The 16,065-nt window shown below is 40.4% G+C and overlaps 1 protein-coding gene across 1 annotated transcript in view; it reads right to left on the bottom strand.

Annotated features, from left to right (window-relative positions):
* Nucleotides 1–305: 305 nt before the first annotated feature.
* The window catches only part of Kcnh8 (potassium voltage-gated channel, subfamily H (eag-related), member 8), a 376,486-nt gene continuing 360,726 nt past the window's right edge, over nucleotides 306–16,065 (bottom strand). Inside the window, exon 16 of the mRNA NM_001031811.2 lies at nucleotides 306–1,877. Within this exon, the coding sequence (NP_001026981.2) occupies nucleotides 1,188–1,877 (690 nt within the window). The 3' untranslated portion in view covers nucleotides 306–1,187. The remainder of the gene's footprint in view (nucleotides 1,878–16,065) is intronic.

Raw genomic sequence — 16,065 nt, 5'->3', positions numbered from 1 at the left:
ACCATGGGCAGTCTAAGTGGGTATTGTGCCTGAGAGTCACAGTCTAAATGTCTTGACCTTATGTGGAAATGTATGTTGATCCAAGACCTCTCATAAAATGAGGAACAGTGGTAGGACACATTATGAATCATAATGTTGAACCCAAAGTGGCTCAATGTAGATTGTAATCACACAATAGACAAATTTTTGGCTCTTAAATCACAAAATATTATGCTCAGAAGATTGTTCTTGCATGGGCTGCGGGGGTCCACAGCATTGCCTGAGTCAGCCGAGATGAAGAACTATCTCCATTACCAGGCCAAACCTCATGGAGTTTGCACTGAGTCCATGTTTTTATTTCATTGATAAAATATAACCCCACTGTCCTTTTGTATCCCAGAAGTGTGAGGGTACATGTACATTTTTTTTCCTGTTTTGCAAACTGCATGCAGATAAAAGGGGATTCCTTTCAAAACTACAACCTCTTGATGATAAATAATTTTTGATTTACTATACATAACAGTAATGTATTTTTTGTTAAAACAGCAAGCTTTTTTTAACCAAAATGAAAAGAAAACGTTCATTTCTTTATAAATAGTTTAAATACATAATTCATACCAAGGATATAAAAATAGCTTCTTTTTTTGATAAATAAAGACATTTTCATTTACATGGCAAATAACGTGCGGATAGCTAACCACTGGCCACCAGCTCTATTTGACTGATTGTCTAGGAGATGACATGCAGTGATAATTGTTCCTCTGCCTTCACAAAAAGGAAAATAGATCAGCGGGAGCCATGCACTCCCGAGGCCAACAGTGCTATGGATATTGTTCAGGAATGACAATCAGGCACTCAGGAAAAACCTTTGCTGCACTTCACAAAAACTGCTATGACAAAACTAATCCCCAAACTCTTTGTCTGGGGTTTCTATCTGCTCAGACCCTCTGGGTCCTTGGATGGTTACCAAAGTCTGTCAATCAGACCAGTATGTTAATACCTATACAGAAAAGGTTTGATGCTTCTACAATCTAGAAATTGTTTGCTACAGTATAGAGGTGGCTCTGCCTTTTTCTGGCCCCTTGCCCTCTTTCCTGCAGAATTCCTAACTTTGCTCAGGCTCCACACCTGCTAAAAGCCACAAAGGCAAACTAGAGCTGTCATGCAGCAGTGGGTTTGGCATCGAAAACGGCCCTTGTGTGCTGATATTATACGTTTATGGCTTTGCTGTCCTTTACATCCGCTGTGCTTGTGACAACTTCTACTGGAAAGTTCTCCAAGCGTTCTGAAGAGGCTGACATCATTTGTTCTCGGTCCCAAGAGCCTGGTAAGTTTTCCAAACTGAAAGAACTCACCGGTCCGTGAGTGATGCTGCCCTCCTCTGACCTACTTGGGAGAACCAGGTGCAAGGATGTTTCTGATGAGGAGCACACAGAAGATGAGAGAGTGGCAGAGATGGACTGCAAAGGTGTCAGTGTGGTATCTGAATGGGGGGAGATGCACCTCAGGAACTGCAAGTGGCCTTCTTGGATAACCTGGCAGTGGGATGGAGAATAATCCAGGTTTGGAGAATGATGAAGTTCACTGTCTGCTGGGTTTTGCTCGTGAGCTTCAGTTCGTTGAGGGCTGCTGCCCACCAAGGATGGATCAACACTCCAGATACCAGAGGCGACATTACCATGGTAAAGATGTGCTCCACCTGCCTGCAAATGTAGGCAAGGCTGGTGAGCACTCCAACTCACCCTAGTCTGTAAACTTTCTCTGGAAGGACACATTGGGGTGGGATGTAGAGAACAAAACTGGGATGGCTGCTGAGGTGACAAGATGTTTTCCAGAAGTTGCATGATGCTTCTCATATCTCTCCCTAGCTGGGAAACCTCCTGAGTTAATGTTGTGACCTGTGTGGAGAGAGCAGAGCCAACATCAATGGTCAGAAGTACACAGAGTGGACAAGGTTTAGAGCAGTGAGGGCAGGAAGTGAGATTTGTCACTGAAAGTGGTGCACCAACTAAGAGCTAGCCAAGCTCAAGGTGAGTGGGTGGGTTGGGCATCTAGATGGATTTATATCCTTCCTTACCTATGCTGGAGAAGATAATGAGGTTTTTATCAGTGAGTGTGATATCACTGTAAAGAATTAGGGAGGCTCTATGGCCTTTGACACCAATGGCAGCTTCCACCTCCCACTATGGGATGCAGACTGGTACACAGATGTCACCAAGTACTTAGAGGGACAGGTATCATGCGCAAAGACCTGGCACACTGAGTCCCTGTTTAGTGTGGCAATTGAACACCAGCTCTCTGGCTTAACATTTTCTAGTTGATGGTTCGTGACTACAGGTCTAGACAGGAGCAGGACATTCATAAAAAAGAAAGTGGTGAGAATTCTTATCAAATTTTCTAGCAAGAGTGTTGTTAGAGAAAATGGAAGCTACAAAATGAGGTGAAAAGAAAGAGACCTATGATGTGGTTAATTAGAACAAGGACTATGAGTATCTGCGTGTTGTGGTATCTACCAGGCAACTAGGAGGACCTTGAACTGTAACCAGATAGCACTGTGTCTGCTCAACTCAGCACTTTATCAGATGCTCAAAGGAGACAGTCCATAAACACATGAAACAACAATAAAATCCACTTACAAAATTGTTTTCCTAACATTAGATCTAGATCAAAGCAACAACAAACAAGTAAACAAACAAGAAAACTCCACAGAGTTCATTAGAAGATTGAATGTGACTCCAATCTGTGCTTTCTGAAATATTTGTTCAGTAGCTCACGAAAGATGGCATCTCCTCAAACAGAATACATAGAAATATCCACTCTTTGGATTACCTAACACTAAAATAATGTTGTAGTGATTAGCTATCTCTGTTTTAATGAAACCTCATTAAAATTTTAATTAATTAAACTTAAAATTTAATTAAAATACTTTTATCATAGTGTTACTGTGATTTGATTTTATTACCTCAACCCACAAAGGTTTCAAAAGCAGCAGCTGAAACTTTGGATACACAGCACCAGGGCCCGAATGGGGCAGTTTCAATACCCGTGATATTAAAACGGAGACTGCTGTTTGGATAGGTTTCTTTATGTACAAACACATCTTAAAATGCCTATATATCCAGGTTTTGTACAAGTATATACTGTATGATGAATGTACCATTTTTGCCCCCCACTCTCCCTCTTCTCTTCTGAGTTAGTCCCTTTTATTTCCTTAGACAGCTTTGCTTTCATTGTGTAAACATTCCTAATTCAACCAGTCCACTTCCTGTGAGAGCATCCTCAAGCTAATTCTTCCTTGCAGCCCCAACAGGAGGTGGGCGCAGCTTAAACTCAAGCATTTAGAAGTCTAGAAGGAAGTCATTATGTGATTCAGGCTATCAACTGTCAACATGTAGGCTGATATTGCAAGACTAGAAGGCTCTGTGCTGGGGTGGAACAGTAGGGAACCAAACTGATGCTCGTCTGATTTATTTTTAGGAGATCTTCATCTGCTGGAAGCGGGACATGCCTACTGATCTCGTGATGGAGTGGAAGGGAGAGTGTGAAAGAATCAGCAGTTTCTCCACTTCTGTATGTGCGGGTCACGCCTACTCAGTGTCACAGCACTCCTGCCCACAGTCATGTTGAAAGGTCTATAGAGCCCTTAGCTTGATTATCAGCATTTCAGAATATGCCACCAAATGGGAGGGTTGGAAGGCCATTTGAATGCCCCGTCCTGTGGACACAATGAGCCATTCCTGAACTGAACTCACCTGGATTGGTGCCATAGCTGAGCTTTCAATAGGAATGCTCTCACCTGATCTTTCATTCAGGATTGGATAAAGATAAAGCATTGGAGGTGTGGTTTTGAATTTTAGGTGTATTTAGGATTACAATATCCGGTGAAAGTTTCAAAAAATTTATAATGATATAACATTTCCATGATCTAATTAACTGATAATACTAGGGCAAGCAGGGTTCGGTTGAGGCCCAAAAGTGAAATTATTTTATTTTAAAAACAAAAAATTTGTTTTAGTTTTAGTTCATGTGTATGTGCATGTGCGCACACATGCATGTGTGTTCATATCTGTATGTACATGAGTGTGTGCCCGCAGAGCCCACAAAAGGGTATCAGATCCCATGGAGCTAGAGTTACAGGTGATTATGAGCCCTCTGCCATGAATGCTAGGAGCTAAACTCCTATACTTTGCAAGAGCAATATGCACTCTTGATTACTGGACCACTACTTCAGTCCCCAAATGATGCTTCTAAGATTACTTACTTCATGAAAGGCATCTTTGGTCTAGAATTGGGGCCTTATCTCTTGCTATGTTATCACATGAGAAGCAGCTATTGTTTCTGAAGGACTCAGGGGATGCTTGCTAATGTGTTGAGAATCTCTAGAGAAACCAGTAGCATAAACCAATGCCTCATGGACACGACTTATTTAGACTGTCAATTCTATGTCAGATAAGTAAATAGTGTAATTTCAGAAAACAATTCCAGACTGATTAAACAGTAAATTATTTTCAAAGCAAACTATATGAACAACAACAACAACACAAGATTTGCTACATGATAAACACCATAATTTAGAATAAAGGCATTCTAGCTTTCAAAATAATAATTTTCCATTTCTTCAGAGCCACAGTCTTGACATCTAACTTATACCGTACATCATCTCAACTTTGAGGCCATGAACTCTGAATGGGAATCCATAGACTTAACTTGCTCCAGGAATATAAACACACATTAACTCTTCCAGAAGGCAAATTACTGTCTTAGCTGGAACTAAAAACAACATAGACTTCAAGAAAATAGAGCTTTCAGATGATGTAAGGGAAAATTTACACCACTGTGTCCCTAGGGACACGCCCCTGCACCCTATTAAACTTCCTTGGGAGAATTAATCCCTTTTAGGTAAGAGATCTCTCCTTCCGCAAGGACAAAGCCTGTTGCCACAAAGAAAGACAGCATCCCTTGAAGGCGGAGACCATGGTGGCACTGATGGGGATAGATTTTATTGCAGTGGTGTGTGCTGGTCCCTGCTGGGGTTGTTGACAGAGTCTATTCTAAGACAGGAAAGACACTAGTTTTGATCAAGGAGAAGAAACACAGTTTACTTTTGAGGGTGCTAGAGTTTAAGCTGCCATGTGGTGAAAAATGAAATAGAATTGCCAGTAAAAACTGTTGGGGCTGTTTTCTGTCTAGGATTCTCAAAGTTACAGAGTTCTCTCTTTATCATAGAACTTAGCACCAGAGCATTGTGAAGTAAAGCAATCCAGCCAAGCTGAGTTATCCTGCCCAAGCAAAAGTAAGCTTTCCTCTTACTCCAACAGCAACCTAAAATTCTTAAGTGTTTTTGCTATTCATATTAGAAAAGATAACCCTTTCTCTCCTGAGCTATTGCAGAGTCTTCCCAAGCCCCACCTCATTCCTATCTTTATTATTATTATTATTATTATTATTATTATTATTATTATTATTATTATTTTGAACACAAAGAAGCTATGTTGGTGTGGACTTCTGATTCAGAGAATGGATAAGGAGAATATTACTTGATGTGTGTTCTCCACTTGTATACTAGTTTTCATACATCCATTTTCTCTTCCTCCCTTTTCCTTGTCACCTCTTCTGTCTCCTTCTAAGGATAAAAACCCAGCCTTCTAAAAATTCAAGCTGTTGGCCAAACCAGTTCACCACCACCATCTACCCTGCCAATGCTTACACCCAACATTTTCTCTTGCCTCAAGCTCTGTTAGAAAGCAGAGCTGTGAGGAAAACAGTATCTGTGCTCCAAAGTGACTCACCTCTCTCTCCCAGACACCAGAATACCCAAAGACGTCCTCCTTTCTTTTTGTGCCAGGATCATGCGTTAAAGTCTCGGCATACCAGGTTCCAGTATGTGTTTTGGCAATGCCTCTGTTCCTCACAGACATCACTGCTGGTCAGTCACACACCATGGAATAGGCTTGTCAGCAGTGATAATCTACAAACTGACTTTGCTATCCATGAAAAGAAACTCCCAACTTACCACACTTTCCTATGTCGGCCACCTCCAGGGTTCCTTAGAATGCTGTGTCATCATTGGCCTACATTTCTAGAGCACCTTCTTTGCTCTCTTGTGTTGAACCGGCTCCAAAGGCTTCGACAGATGACTTAAATAATATTTTAGATGTAAAAACTTAGTCCCCATATAATTGGTTTTATGTTAGGATCCCATGTGGCTGGATATGATAATGGATCCAGAAACTAAACTCACTTGAGTACTTCTGCATGGCAGAGTATAGTGATCCAGAAGACAGGCCAGACAAAAGGACAATCACTCTTTTCTATACAACTCTTCCTCTTCAATCAGCATGGAGAAACAACCCAGTAATGTCAACATTGTTACTATACAAAAAAGCCTTGAATTTAAGCATGACCTGGCATGGATATATGTGGTAGCATAGTAGTTGGGGCTACTGTAAACTGAGCTTTAGCTCAAAGTTTAAGTAAATGGAGTCAGGTTAATTATTTATCAGGAATGTGAGATGTAATATAAGGATGTACAAGTTGGTGTTGTTTAGAACTGAACTAGAACCAATGTGGGCCAAGTGCAGGGAGAGCAAGGACTTTACTGGTTTTTGAAGTAGGTCAAGTTCTGTACAAATATTGCCACATAGCATACACTTGAAATCTTGTTTTGGTAGTTGGAGAGTTTAACTGGGAGTAAATTGCATGGAGAATTTCTAATTTCTTTTCTTTTTTTTTTTTTCCGAGACAGGGTTTCTCTGTGTAGCCCTGGCTGTCCTGGAACTCACTTTGTAGACCAGGCTGGCCTGGAACTCAGAAATCCGCCTGCCTCTGCCTCCCGAGTGCTGGGATTAAAGGCATGCGCCACCATGCCCGGCTTAACATGTCTTTCTAATTTAAAAGAAAATCTAAATTTAAACAATCTTTTCTAATGATTTAAATTTGTAAGGACAGAAATAATTATAACCAAGCTTCAAGTAGGTAAGAATATTTCATATGCTCTGAATGTCTCATCAGAGCCCCCCAGCATGTAAAACTGGGAGATTTTGAAGTGTCTAATTTATTATTTAAGAAATCCATTTGTGGTACTGATTCCTATTTTCCCCAATAACAGCAGACATTGTCATACACTGTATTGTGGCTTTGGAGGCAAAAGGAGTTTTTTCTTCTGTTCTGCTTCATTTTGGTGGGTTTATGGCATGTGTTTTGGGAACAGGAATGCAAGTCAAAATACATCCTTAGCAATGCTTTTTATTTCCTGTGAAATAGCTCTCTTTATGTGTGTTTACTCTTCCTGAATCCCGGCTATCACTAAGACCCATGCATTCTGAAACTTTTACTTGCTAAGCAGAGGGGAAAAATACATGATTTTCATTTTTATGAGTTAGTGAGCAGGTGGAGATGCCTCTGGTGACATAATCTTAGTCCGAAGAGTTCTTGACCTGTCTCCGTTTTTTGCCAAACCTGCATATTTTCCAGCTAGATACAATTTTCTTAAATTCAGGAGTACTAACTGCACTAAAAGTCTCCCTGCCACCCATTATTACAGTCTATGATTCAGGTAATTAAATAATATTTTCATAGATTCTTTATCATGTTGTATATTCATCATGAGATGTAGACAAGTTCAACCAAACTCCACAAGCAGGCAAGACAATAAAGATGATTGGCATCATTTCACCCAGGTGTTTGTTGCTGTTCAAAAAGTCCTAAACAAATGACAGTCTTGCGTCTGTCACCTAAGGTGATAGTTATACTTGGCACTTACAGACATTTCTTCCAGATGACGGGACGATTCTTCTGACTAACAAGGTTTGTACATCTAGTAGGTAAGATTATTTCATATCATCTGAACGTTTCCTCAGAGTCCCCCAGCTAGAGAATCTGCAGCTAGAGAGACAAGAGAGTTGGCCTCTCCCAAGTCACAAGGAATAGTACGAAGGACTTCTCCTCTTTCGTAGTTACAGATGGTTCCTATTACATAACAGAAGCACCATGAACCAGGCATTGCCAGTGGCCATTTTCAAAATGGATACTTCAATGGCTTCATTAAATTTCTGCAAGTACTGGCCTCTGCATATAAGCACATCAGTATAGCTATATCATTGATATTCATTATTTATCAATCTTCTGATTTCTGATTTCATTTTTTTTTCCCCAGACAGGGGTTCTCTGTGTAGCCCTGGCTGTCCTTGAACTCACTCTGTAGACCAAGCTGGCCTCGATCTCAGAAATCCACCTGCCTCTGTCTTACAAGTGCTGTGATTAAAGGCATGTGCCACCACTACCCAGTTTCATTTTTTTATTCTTATTATTTATTTATTTATTTATTTATTTAATGACAGAGAGTGATTAGTGTCTGGATTGCCATCTGACTGGGAGATCCTTACATTAGTAGGAAACATTAAGCACAGCTGTGTCCTTACAGATTTTTAGTTGTATGCAACACGAATGCTAACCAGAACCCAGGGAGAAGCCAACCTGAATCCAAGGATAAGCCACTCTGGGGCACTCAGTATAGATCGGCAGAGGAATCCTGAGACTCTGCACTTCTAGCAAGCATGCTCCTGACTTACTCTCTGCCACTTCCACTTTGCAGAGTCAGAGCATTAGGTGTCTCCTATCCCTAAGATTTATTTTTTTTTTAAGTAACAAAACTGTACACTGCCTGAGTGTCGTGGCACATGCCGCTATTCCCAGCTACTCTGAAAGCTTAGGCAGGAGGATTCTGAGTTTGAGGCTAGCCTCAGTATCTTAGTAAAAAACTACCTTAAAAAAATAAAGAGTCTTGTATTTTATCTCAATGACTGCAGAGCACATGTGTAAAGCTTTGAATTCCATCCTCAGAACTGTAAAAAAATCCTAAACCTTTAAGGTGAAAAACATGACGGAGACTTTGAGATGTGTATTTGCTGCGCAATGACAATTTCAGTGAATTAATTTGTGAACCATGTCATGTACTTACCACTTTTCATGGATAACAAATGGAAAATCCACTTCCTTAGCAATCTGTCAGTACATAACACATGATCAGCTAGAATCTAATGGTGCATCTCCTGTGCTCGCTTACCTCGTCACACTGAAATCCCGTGCCTTTTGCCTACCACCCCAACCCTCACAGTCCCTGGGAGCCCCAGTTCTGCTCTCTGTTTCTAGAAGTTCATTTCTAATTCTCCCAGAATTACATCCTTTAGTTAACTCCTCACATACTGATCTGTCAGCAAGAGGTCAAAGTTCTGTGTAACCCACTTTCTTGTCTCCTATCCTGTTGGTGAGATGGCACAGAGCTGGGTTAGGAAGCACATGGCTCCTGACAGCTTTTTTGCTGTGATGTCAGCAGGCATGGCCTTGAGGGAAGAACTTAGAAGTGGAACAGGATTCAAGTCTAATTGTATTCAATCACACAATTTTGCTTAGCTGAAATAATTTTCCAAAGAGGTTTCTTTACAAGTTATCTGATGTCCTCAGTTATTACAATTAAAAAAAGAGAATGTTTGGTTTTTCCCTTTTCCAAAATCAATGTTTAAAAAATTACTTATCTGTTGATACTTGAAATTGGCCAACTGGTTGCTTATGATAAATATTAGGAAAATCCATAAGTCTGAGTGCATTAACAGTATGATTCACTATATTATTTCCACAGAAATTGCAGTCTTTAACAAATGTGTATATGTTGGGATTAACTTGGAGACTGGCATACCGCTGGGCACACAAATGTTCAGTCAGTGAAGATGGGGAGAGCTCACAAGGGCCTGCATCTCCCTGAGGATATACATAAAGGACTAACAGTTGCTGGGAGAAAGAGAATTTTCTTCAGTGGTATAGCAGTTCTTTAAGTTGCCCACACTCCAGTAAGTAACCTCTGGGCTGTGCTCACCTATGTTCCTGAAAGTAAATTCTTGAGCATGCTCATGCATGCTCCTGTGGATAATTCTTTATCTATTCTCCTGTAAATAACCCTGAGTTCACTCGTTCATCCAGACAGAATTAGGTGGAGCTTGGGTCTGTGGGGTCTGTGGTTGGTGCCTTATCTGGAGTGAACAGATCTGTTTGCCTTCTCAGGGTAAGATGTGCAAACAACATGCTGCAGTATTACGTCAGTGAGTGTAGCTGCCTCAAAGTATAATAAGGCATCTGCTCACCATTCCACGTGAGTCCTTTATAAAAAAAAAATCCATGGGCTAGATGCTCTAGAAACTTATGTTTTGGGAGAGGGCAGGAAGCAAACTGCATTTATATTGGGATCACATGGACCTCATAAGAAGCCTTCAACCCAGATTTTGTCTTGCCCTAGGTATATTTAAGGTCTAGGAATCCACCTAAAGACAACTAAGACCAGAAAAGACATTAGACAGACATGTAGAACTAAGTAGAACCAAAGGAATGGAATACTTGGAAATAGATACAAATGAGGAGGTATAAAGCTAGAAACAGGAAATTATAAAATGTCGCTTAGAAAAAACCCTAGATACGTAATGAAATCCTTAGTTCAAGAATAAGATTTTGAGATTGCATCATTCCTTACCATGATTCTGTCAGTGGGCTTACTGTCACAAACCAAGGGAAAAATCACAGAAGAAGGGGCAGAAAGAATGTCAGAGTTGGAGAGTGGAGAAGTGGTGAGAAATGCTGTCTTCTTGACTGGACATGGCCATTTTACATATGAGCACACAGCAATTGTTGCTCAAATTCAAAGTGAATTTACTATTATTATTCTGCAAAGTGGATATAGCATCAAACTTATCTCTAAGTTTGTCTTTCTATCTATAAAATTGCACAGCTCTCAGACTTAATCTGAGTTTATTTGGGGGAACGGGTAGTGGTAACATAAAAACTGGGATCCATCCCATAATCAGCCTCCAAACGCTGACACCATTGCATACACTAGCAAGATTTTGCTGAAAGGACCCTGATATAGCTGTCTCTTATGAGACTATGCCGGGGCCTAGCAAACACAGAAGTGAATGCTCTCATTCAGCTATTGGATGGATCACAGGGCCCTCAATGGAGGAGCTAGAGAAAGTACCCAAGGATCTAAAGGGAACTGCAACCCTATAGGTGGAACAACAATATGAACTAACCAGTACCCTGGAGCTCTTATCTCTAGCTGCATATGTATCAAAAGATGGCCTAGTCGGCCATCACTGGAAAAAGAGGCCCATTGGTCATGCAAACTTTATATGCCCCAGTACAGAGGAAAGCCAGAGCCAAAAAGTAGGAGTGGGTGGGTAGGGGAGTGGGGGGGGGGAGGGTATTGGGGACTTTTGGGATAGTATTGGAAATGTAAATGAGGAAAATACCTAATTTAAAACAGTGAGAAAAAAAAAGAAACTTAGAACTGGTCAAAGTTCAGAGAATAAACATGAACAGAGTGCTCAGTCACAAATGGGACATCTACATCATTCCCTCTGCCCTCAGTACTCAGGAGCCATCAGGGAAGAGCAGGCAGAAAGATTATAACAGCCACAGGGCAGGGAAGACTCAAGAAATATGGTGTCTTTTGCTCATGAACTTAAAGCAGCTGTGGCAGTTAATGGCCTCTGAGTGATCGAGGATTAGGGTTCTTTAAGGCTATGGCTACCGGTGAAGTATGCTCCAGTGGTTGATTCCATACCCAGGATCATATGTGTAGCACAAATTGGAGTTGGAGGGTTATTAAATAAAAAAGAGGACATTAAGTAGGGAGTAGGAGCTAGAAGTGGATCTAGAAATTAGGGAAAAGAATGGAGTAGAATAGTTTCAAAATGCATTGAATGAAATCCTCAAAGAACTAATAAACATACTTTAAAAAATTTCATCACAGAATGGGGAGGGGCTCACAAAGCTCCACCCCTATCTGAGGAACTATTGGCAGTTAGTGACTCCTGGGGGAAGGAGAGTCACTGTTGTTGGGAGTGTGGCCAATGGTAGGATGATGCCATGCCTTTGCACATATATGGGCAGCACTCACTGGACTCAGTTGGTTTAAAAAAAACAAACAAAATGAGTGTGTGAAGTTAGGAGAGAGATATAGAAATACGATCAGTCATTCTGGGATCAGGTGAGATTGAGATGATGAAGATACACTGTACACTTGTATGAAAATTTCAAATGATAAAAAGATCATTGAGATCGCATACTGCCCTCTTTGTAGAAATAGATGTTTCTAAAATTGGCATGAAGCCCTAGACTGTCAAAGCAATCATGAAAGAGAAAACCAAAGAGAGGGGACACTTATCTTTCCACTTTGGAACTCATTCCAAAGCAAAGTAAAAAGACAGCAAAGAGCTAGGATACAGATAATCATAGCAGAATACAATTTAAGAGTCCAGAAATAGCCAGGCATGCCGGTTCACACCTGCAATACTTTGGGGGTGAGGTATACAGAGCTAAAACAGAAGGATTGTGCTTTGCAGCTATGCTGAGTTATCAAGCAAAACTCTAACTAATCTAAGCTCAGAAGTGAACTGCAATGGTCAACCTTAACCATCCAGTGTCCGCTTCCATGGTTATAGAATGACCATAGAAACAATCCCTTGGTGTGTCCATGAGGATGTATCAGAAGGGTTTGGCTGAAACGAAAGACCTGTTCTACATGTGGGTGTCTTTGTTCTGTAGTCTGGAGTCCCTTCGTGAATAAAAGGAACAGCAAGCTGAGCAGCAGCACTCATCGCTTTGGATCGTGGATGCAGTGGGAGCCATCTCGCCCTGTTGTCACAATGACTTGCCTTGAACTGCACACAAGCTTTCTTTCTTACCATGGTTTCTTGTCAGATATTTAGTTATAGCAACAAGAACAGTAACATATGCATTAACATTTACATTCAGAGTCCACTGATTTATAATCATAGTTTTCAGACCTTTAGACTGGGAAGACTGTTTTAAACAATAGAGCTGTGAAAACCAAATATTCCTACACAAATGAAGGTAAATGAATAACTGATACAATATGTATAACTTAACTCAAAATAGATCAAAGGTACAAATACAAAACATTATTACAGTATAAAATTCCTTGAGGAAAACAGAGGAATAAACATTTATTTCTAATTTTCTCACAGATATCACCTCCAAATGCACAAGAAAAAAACGAAAGATCGCTTGTCTCTAAAATTAGTACTCATGTGCTTCAATGCCCCAGTACAGGGGAACGCCAGGGCCAAAAAGGGGGAGTGGGTGGGTAGGGGAGTGGGGTGGGTGGGTATGGGGGACTTTTGGTATAGCATTGGAAATGTAAATGAGCTAAATACCTAATAAAAATGGAAAAAAATAAAAGTAAAGAAGAAAGAGAAGAAAAAAGAAAAAGAAACACCGTCAAGAGAGTCAAGCTTTGATCTACAAAATGAGAAAAGTGCAAATCATGTGTTTCATAAGGGATGTGGTTCTATAATATATAAACAATTCTTGGGGAATCAGTGACAAAAGACAACCCAACTGAAAATGGAAAAAGGATAGAAAGAGTCAGTTCTAGAGAGAAGATAGATAAACGACTGAAGCACAGTTAAAGCTGTCAAGGAGTTTTAATGCAGAAAGAACCAGTATCTAGTTTTCATACATTAAAGGGTCCACTATACTTTATAGATGGTGTTTAAATTCTCCATACAGTCTTAAGTTCACATACAGACTCCTATTGCAGATTTTATTACCCACTAATAGAAGAACAGAATGCGATTAGGAAAGACAAACTCCTTGTTGCAATAGCACAATATGTACCTAACCATTTGTCCCCTCTTGGACAGCTTTGCCTTTTCAGCAGTGTTTATGTGTTAAGCTCACTATGCCGAAGCAGTTTTTCTTTAAACCCTTTTCAATAATGCCTTTCTGGGTCAGCCAGAATTGAGAAACCATGGCACATATACCATTTACCCACAAACCTCTTAAGAAATTGAGTGTTTGACGCTCAGCATCCCCTGAAGTGTCTTTTCATTGTTATTGTCACAGACTTTTCTTAGAGTCACAGCTCTGCCCCACTATAAAACATGGGCACTGTATCTAAAGTAGGCTGACATTGGTGACTGCCCTACATCTCTAACATTCCCTTAAGTGTGCTGGGAATGTAGGTTAATATCAATGTTACACCTTTTCTGACTTTTAAAATGTATTTAAGCAGTTAATTATGGAAATCATGGGAAATACACAAGGAACAGTTCCATATGCATGAATTATATACATAAATATTTAATTTATCACATTGTATTTTTATGTGTACAGGTGTGTATATGTATGTATGTGTGCTCAGGTACACATGCAGAGATCTAAAGAAGGTAGGAGATGGCAGCAAGCAACCTGGAGCTAAAAGTTACAGGAGGCTATGAGCTCTCCGACATGAGTGCTGGGAATGGAACTCGGGTCCCCTGGAAGAGTATACGTGCTCTTAGCCACTGGCATCAGTTCAGACCCTGTATGTTAAATCTTTGAGCAAATATCAGAACTGGAATTGACCAGTGCTCCTACTGTGCACCCAGTGCCTGCAGGATGCATCTCACTCTAGGTCATACAGTTGTCTTGCATTTCAGGAACAGACTGCAAAGGCAGACTGTAGATTCCACATTTACTGCCTATGTGTTTCCTGCTCCATAGTAATTGAAGAAAGCTTAAAGTAAGAGATATGGGATCAACAGATTCCACCTGCCCAAAGTAGGGCATACACAAAGCACAGTATTAGTCTTTGACTTGATTGGATTGTTTTCCCTATGTCAACAATATGGTTTGGTAGGAGGTGTGGGAAAAGCGTATGTGTAGATGTAGTAGGCTGTAAGGAGTAGCTGCATATTTTGAAGTCACTTCTTAGAGGCTTTTAATGCATTATACACAGGGTCAAGGCTATATAAATGAAATTATGTGTAAAGGGTAAAGTTGTTTGTGTCTTGTTTTGCTTAAGGTACAATTAAGAGGAAATCAGATATTTTATTATAAGGAAAATCTAATCTTTAGAAGATGATTAAACCACTCATAATTTTATCTTAGCCTTCTTACTTTAATGCATATTTATGAATGTTTCTCAGTAGAACAATCACATATGTATCACACTGGAAGGCTCTTTTGTTTTGCAAATATATCTCCGTTTCCACAGAGTGCTGGACCACATTGTCAAAGGAAAATTATACAGTGATCAGCTCTACAGTCAGACATAGACAGGTGTCCACACTCAGAAGAGACTACCCTTCTTTTCCAAGGAGAGTAACTGAATCATGATTCAGCTAAGAAACAGACCAATCACTTCTTAGAATTGAAGTATTTGTGTCAAATGAGAGTGGGAAGAACTCCAGTGGAATTATGAGAGGTTTGAGCCGGAATAATGTCTGAAGAGAAATGGCTCAAAGGAAGGCTAATGTGTAGATTGTCAACAAGATGTCTAGCCACTTTTTGCCTGTTTAAAAAATATTCTAGTTTTATATCTTTTATGTCTGGCCTGCATGTATGTCTGTGTACTGCATGTGCCTGGTGCCCATAGAGGCTGGACAGGTCCCTGGATGTTCTGGAACTGAAGTTGCAGGTGGTTGTAAGCTGTCCTGTAGATGCTGAGTACCAGACCTGGATGCCCTCCAAGAGCATCCAGTGCTCATAACCCCCGAGCCATCTCTCCAGCCCCTTTTATATTTCTCAACAGATGATTATTTGGATAATCCAGTGTTTGAACTAATCATTATGATAACTGTCAATCTCGCTACTAGGTTCTCTAGTAGTGATATCTCCATTCTTCTCCTGGAACGTTTCCCTCTTGTTAGTCTCAATCTGACTTCTGAAACAGAAAGATAGAAGAAGAGATAGCAGCCGAGTACAAATCTTCACTAACGGAGAACCCAGATTTAGGAGAAACCTGGGTTGCTCAAGTAGCACCACACCATATATTGTGGTACTACAGACCATGGCAAGTTGACCTGATGAATACCATTTATAAAATCCTCATTAGTATATTAGTACAAGGTGACTCTATCCCAGATAATGGCATGTGAGTTCAAACTTCAGTCTGGAAGGGCACTCCTTTTCCCTTTCCACCAGTCCTTCCCACGGTCCAAAGGAACCCAGAGCTTCCTGCATTTTTTTTTTCATATGTCTGTCAATACTGCTCTGTAGGTAGGCCTGTAAAGAGCTTCAGCCTTCTTTCCCTTG

Source organism: Mus musculus, chromosome 17 (assembly GCF_000001635.26).
Source record: "Mus musculus strain C57BL/6J chromosome 17, GRCm38.p6 C57BL/6J".
NCBI lineage: Eukaryota > Metazoa > Chordata > Mammalia > Rodentia > Muridae > Mus > Mus musculus.
Note: the sequence above shows the minus strand (reverse complement) of the source record. Positions and strands in the feature narration are given on the sequence as shown.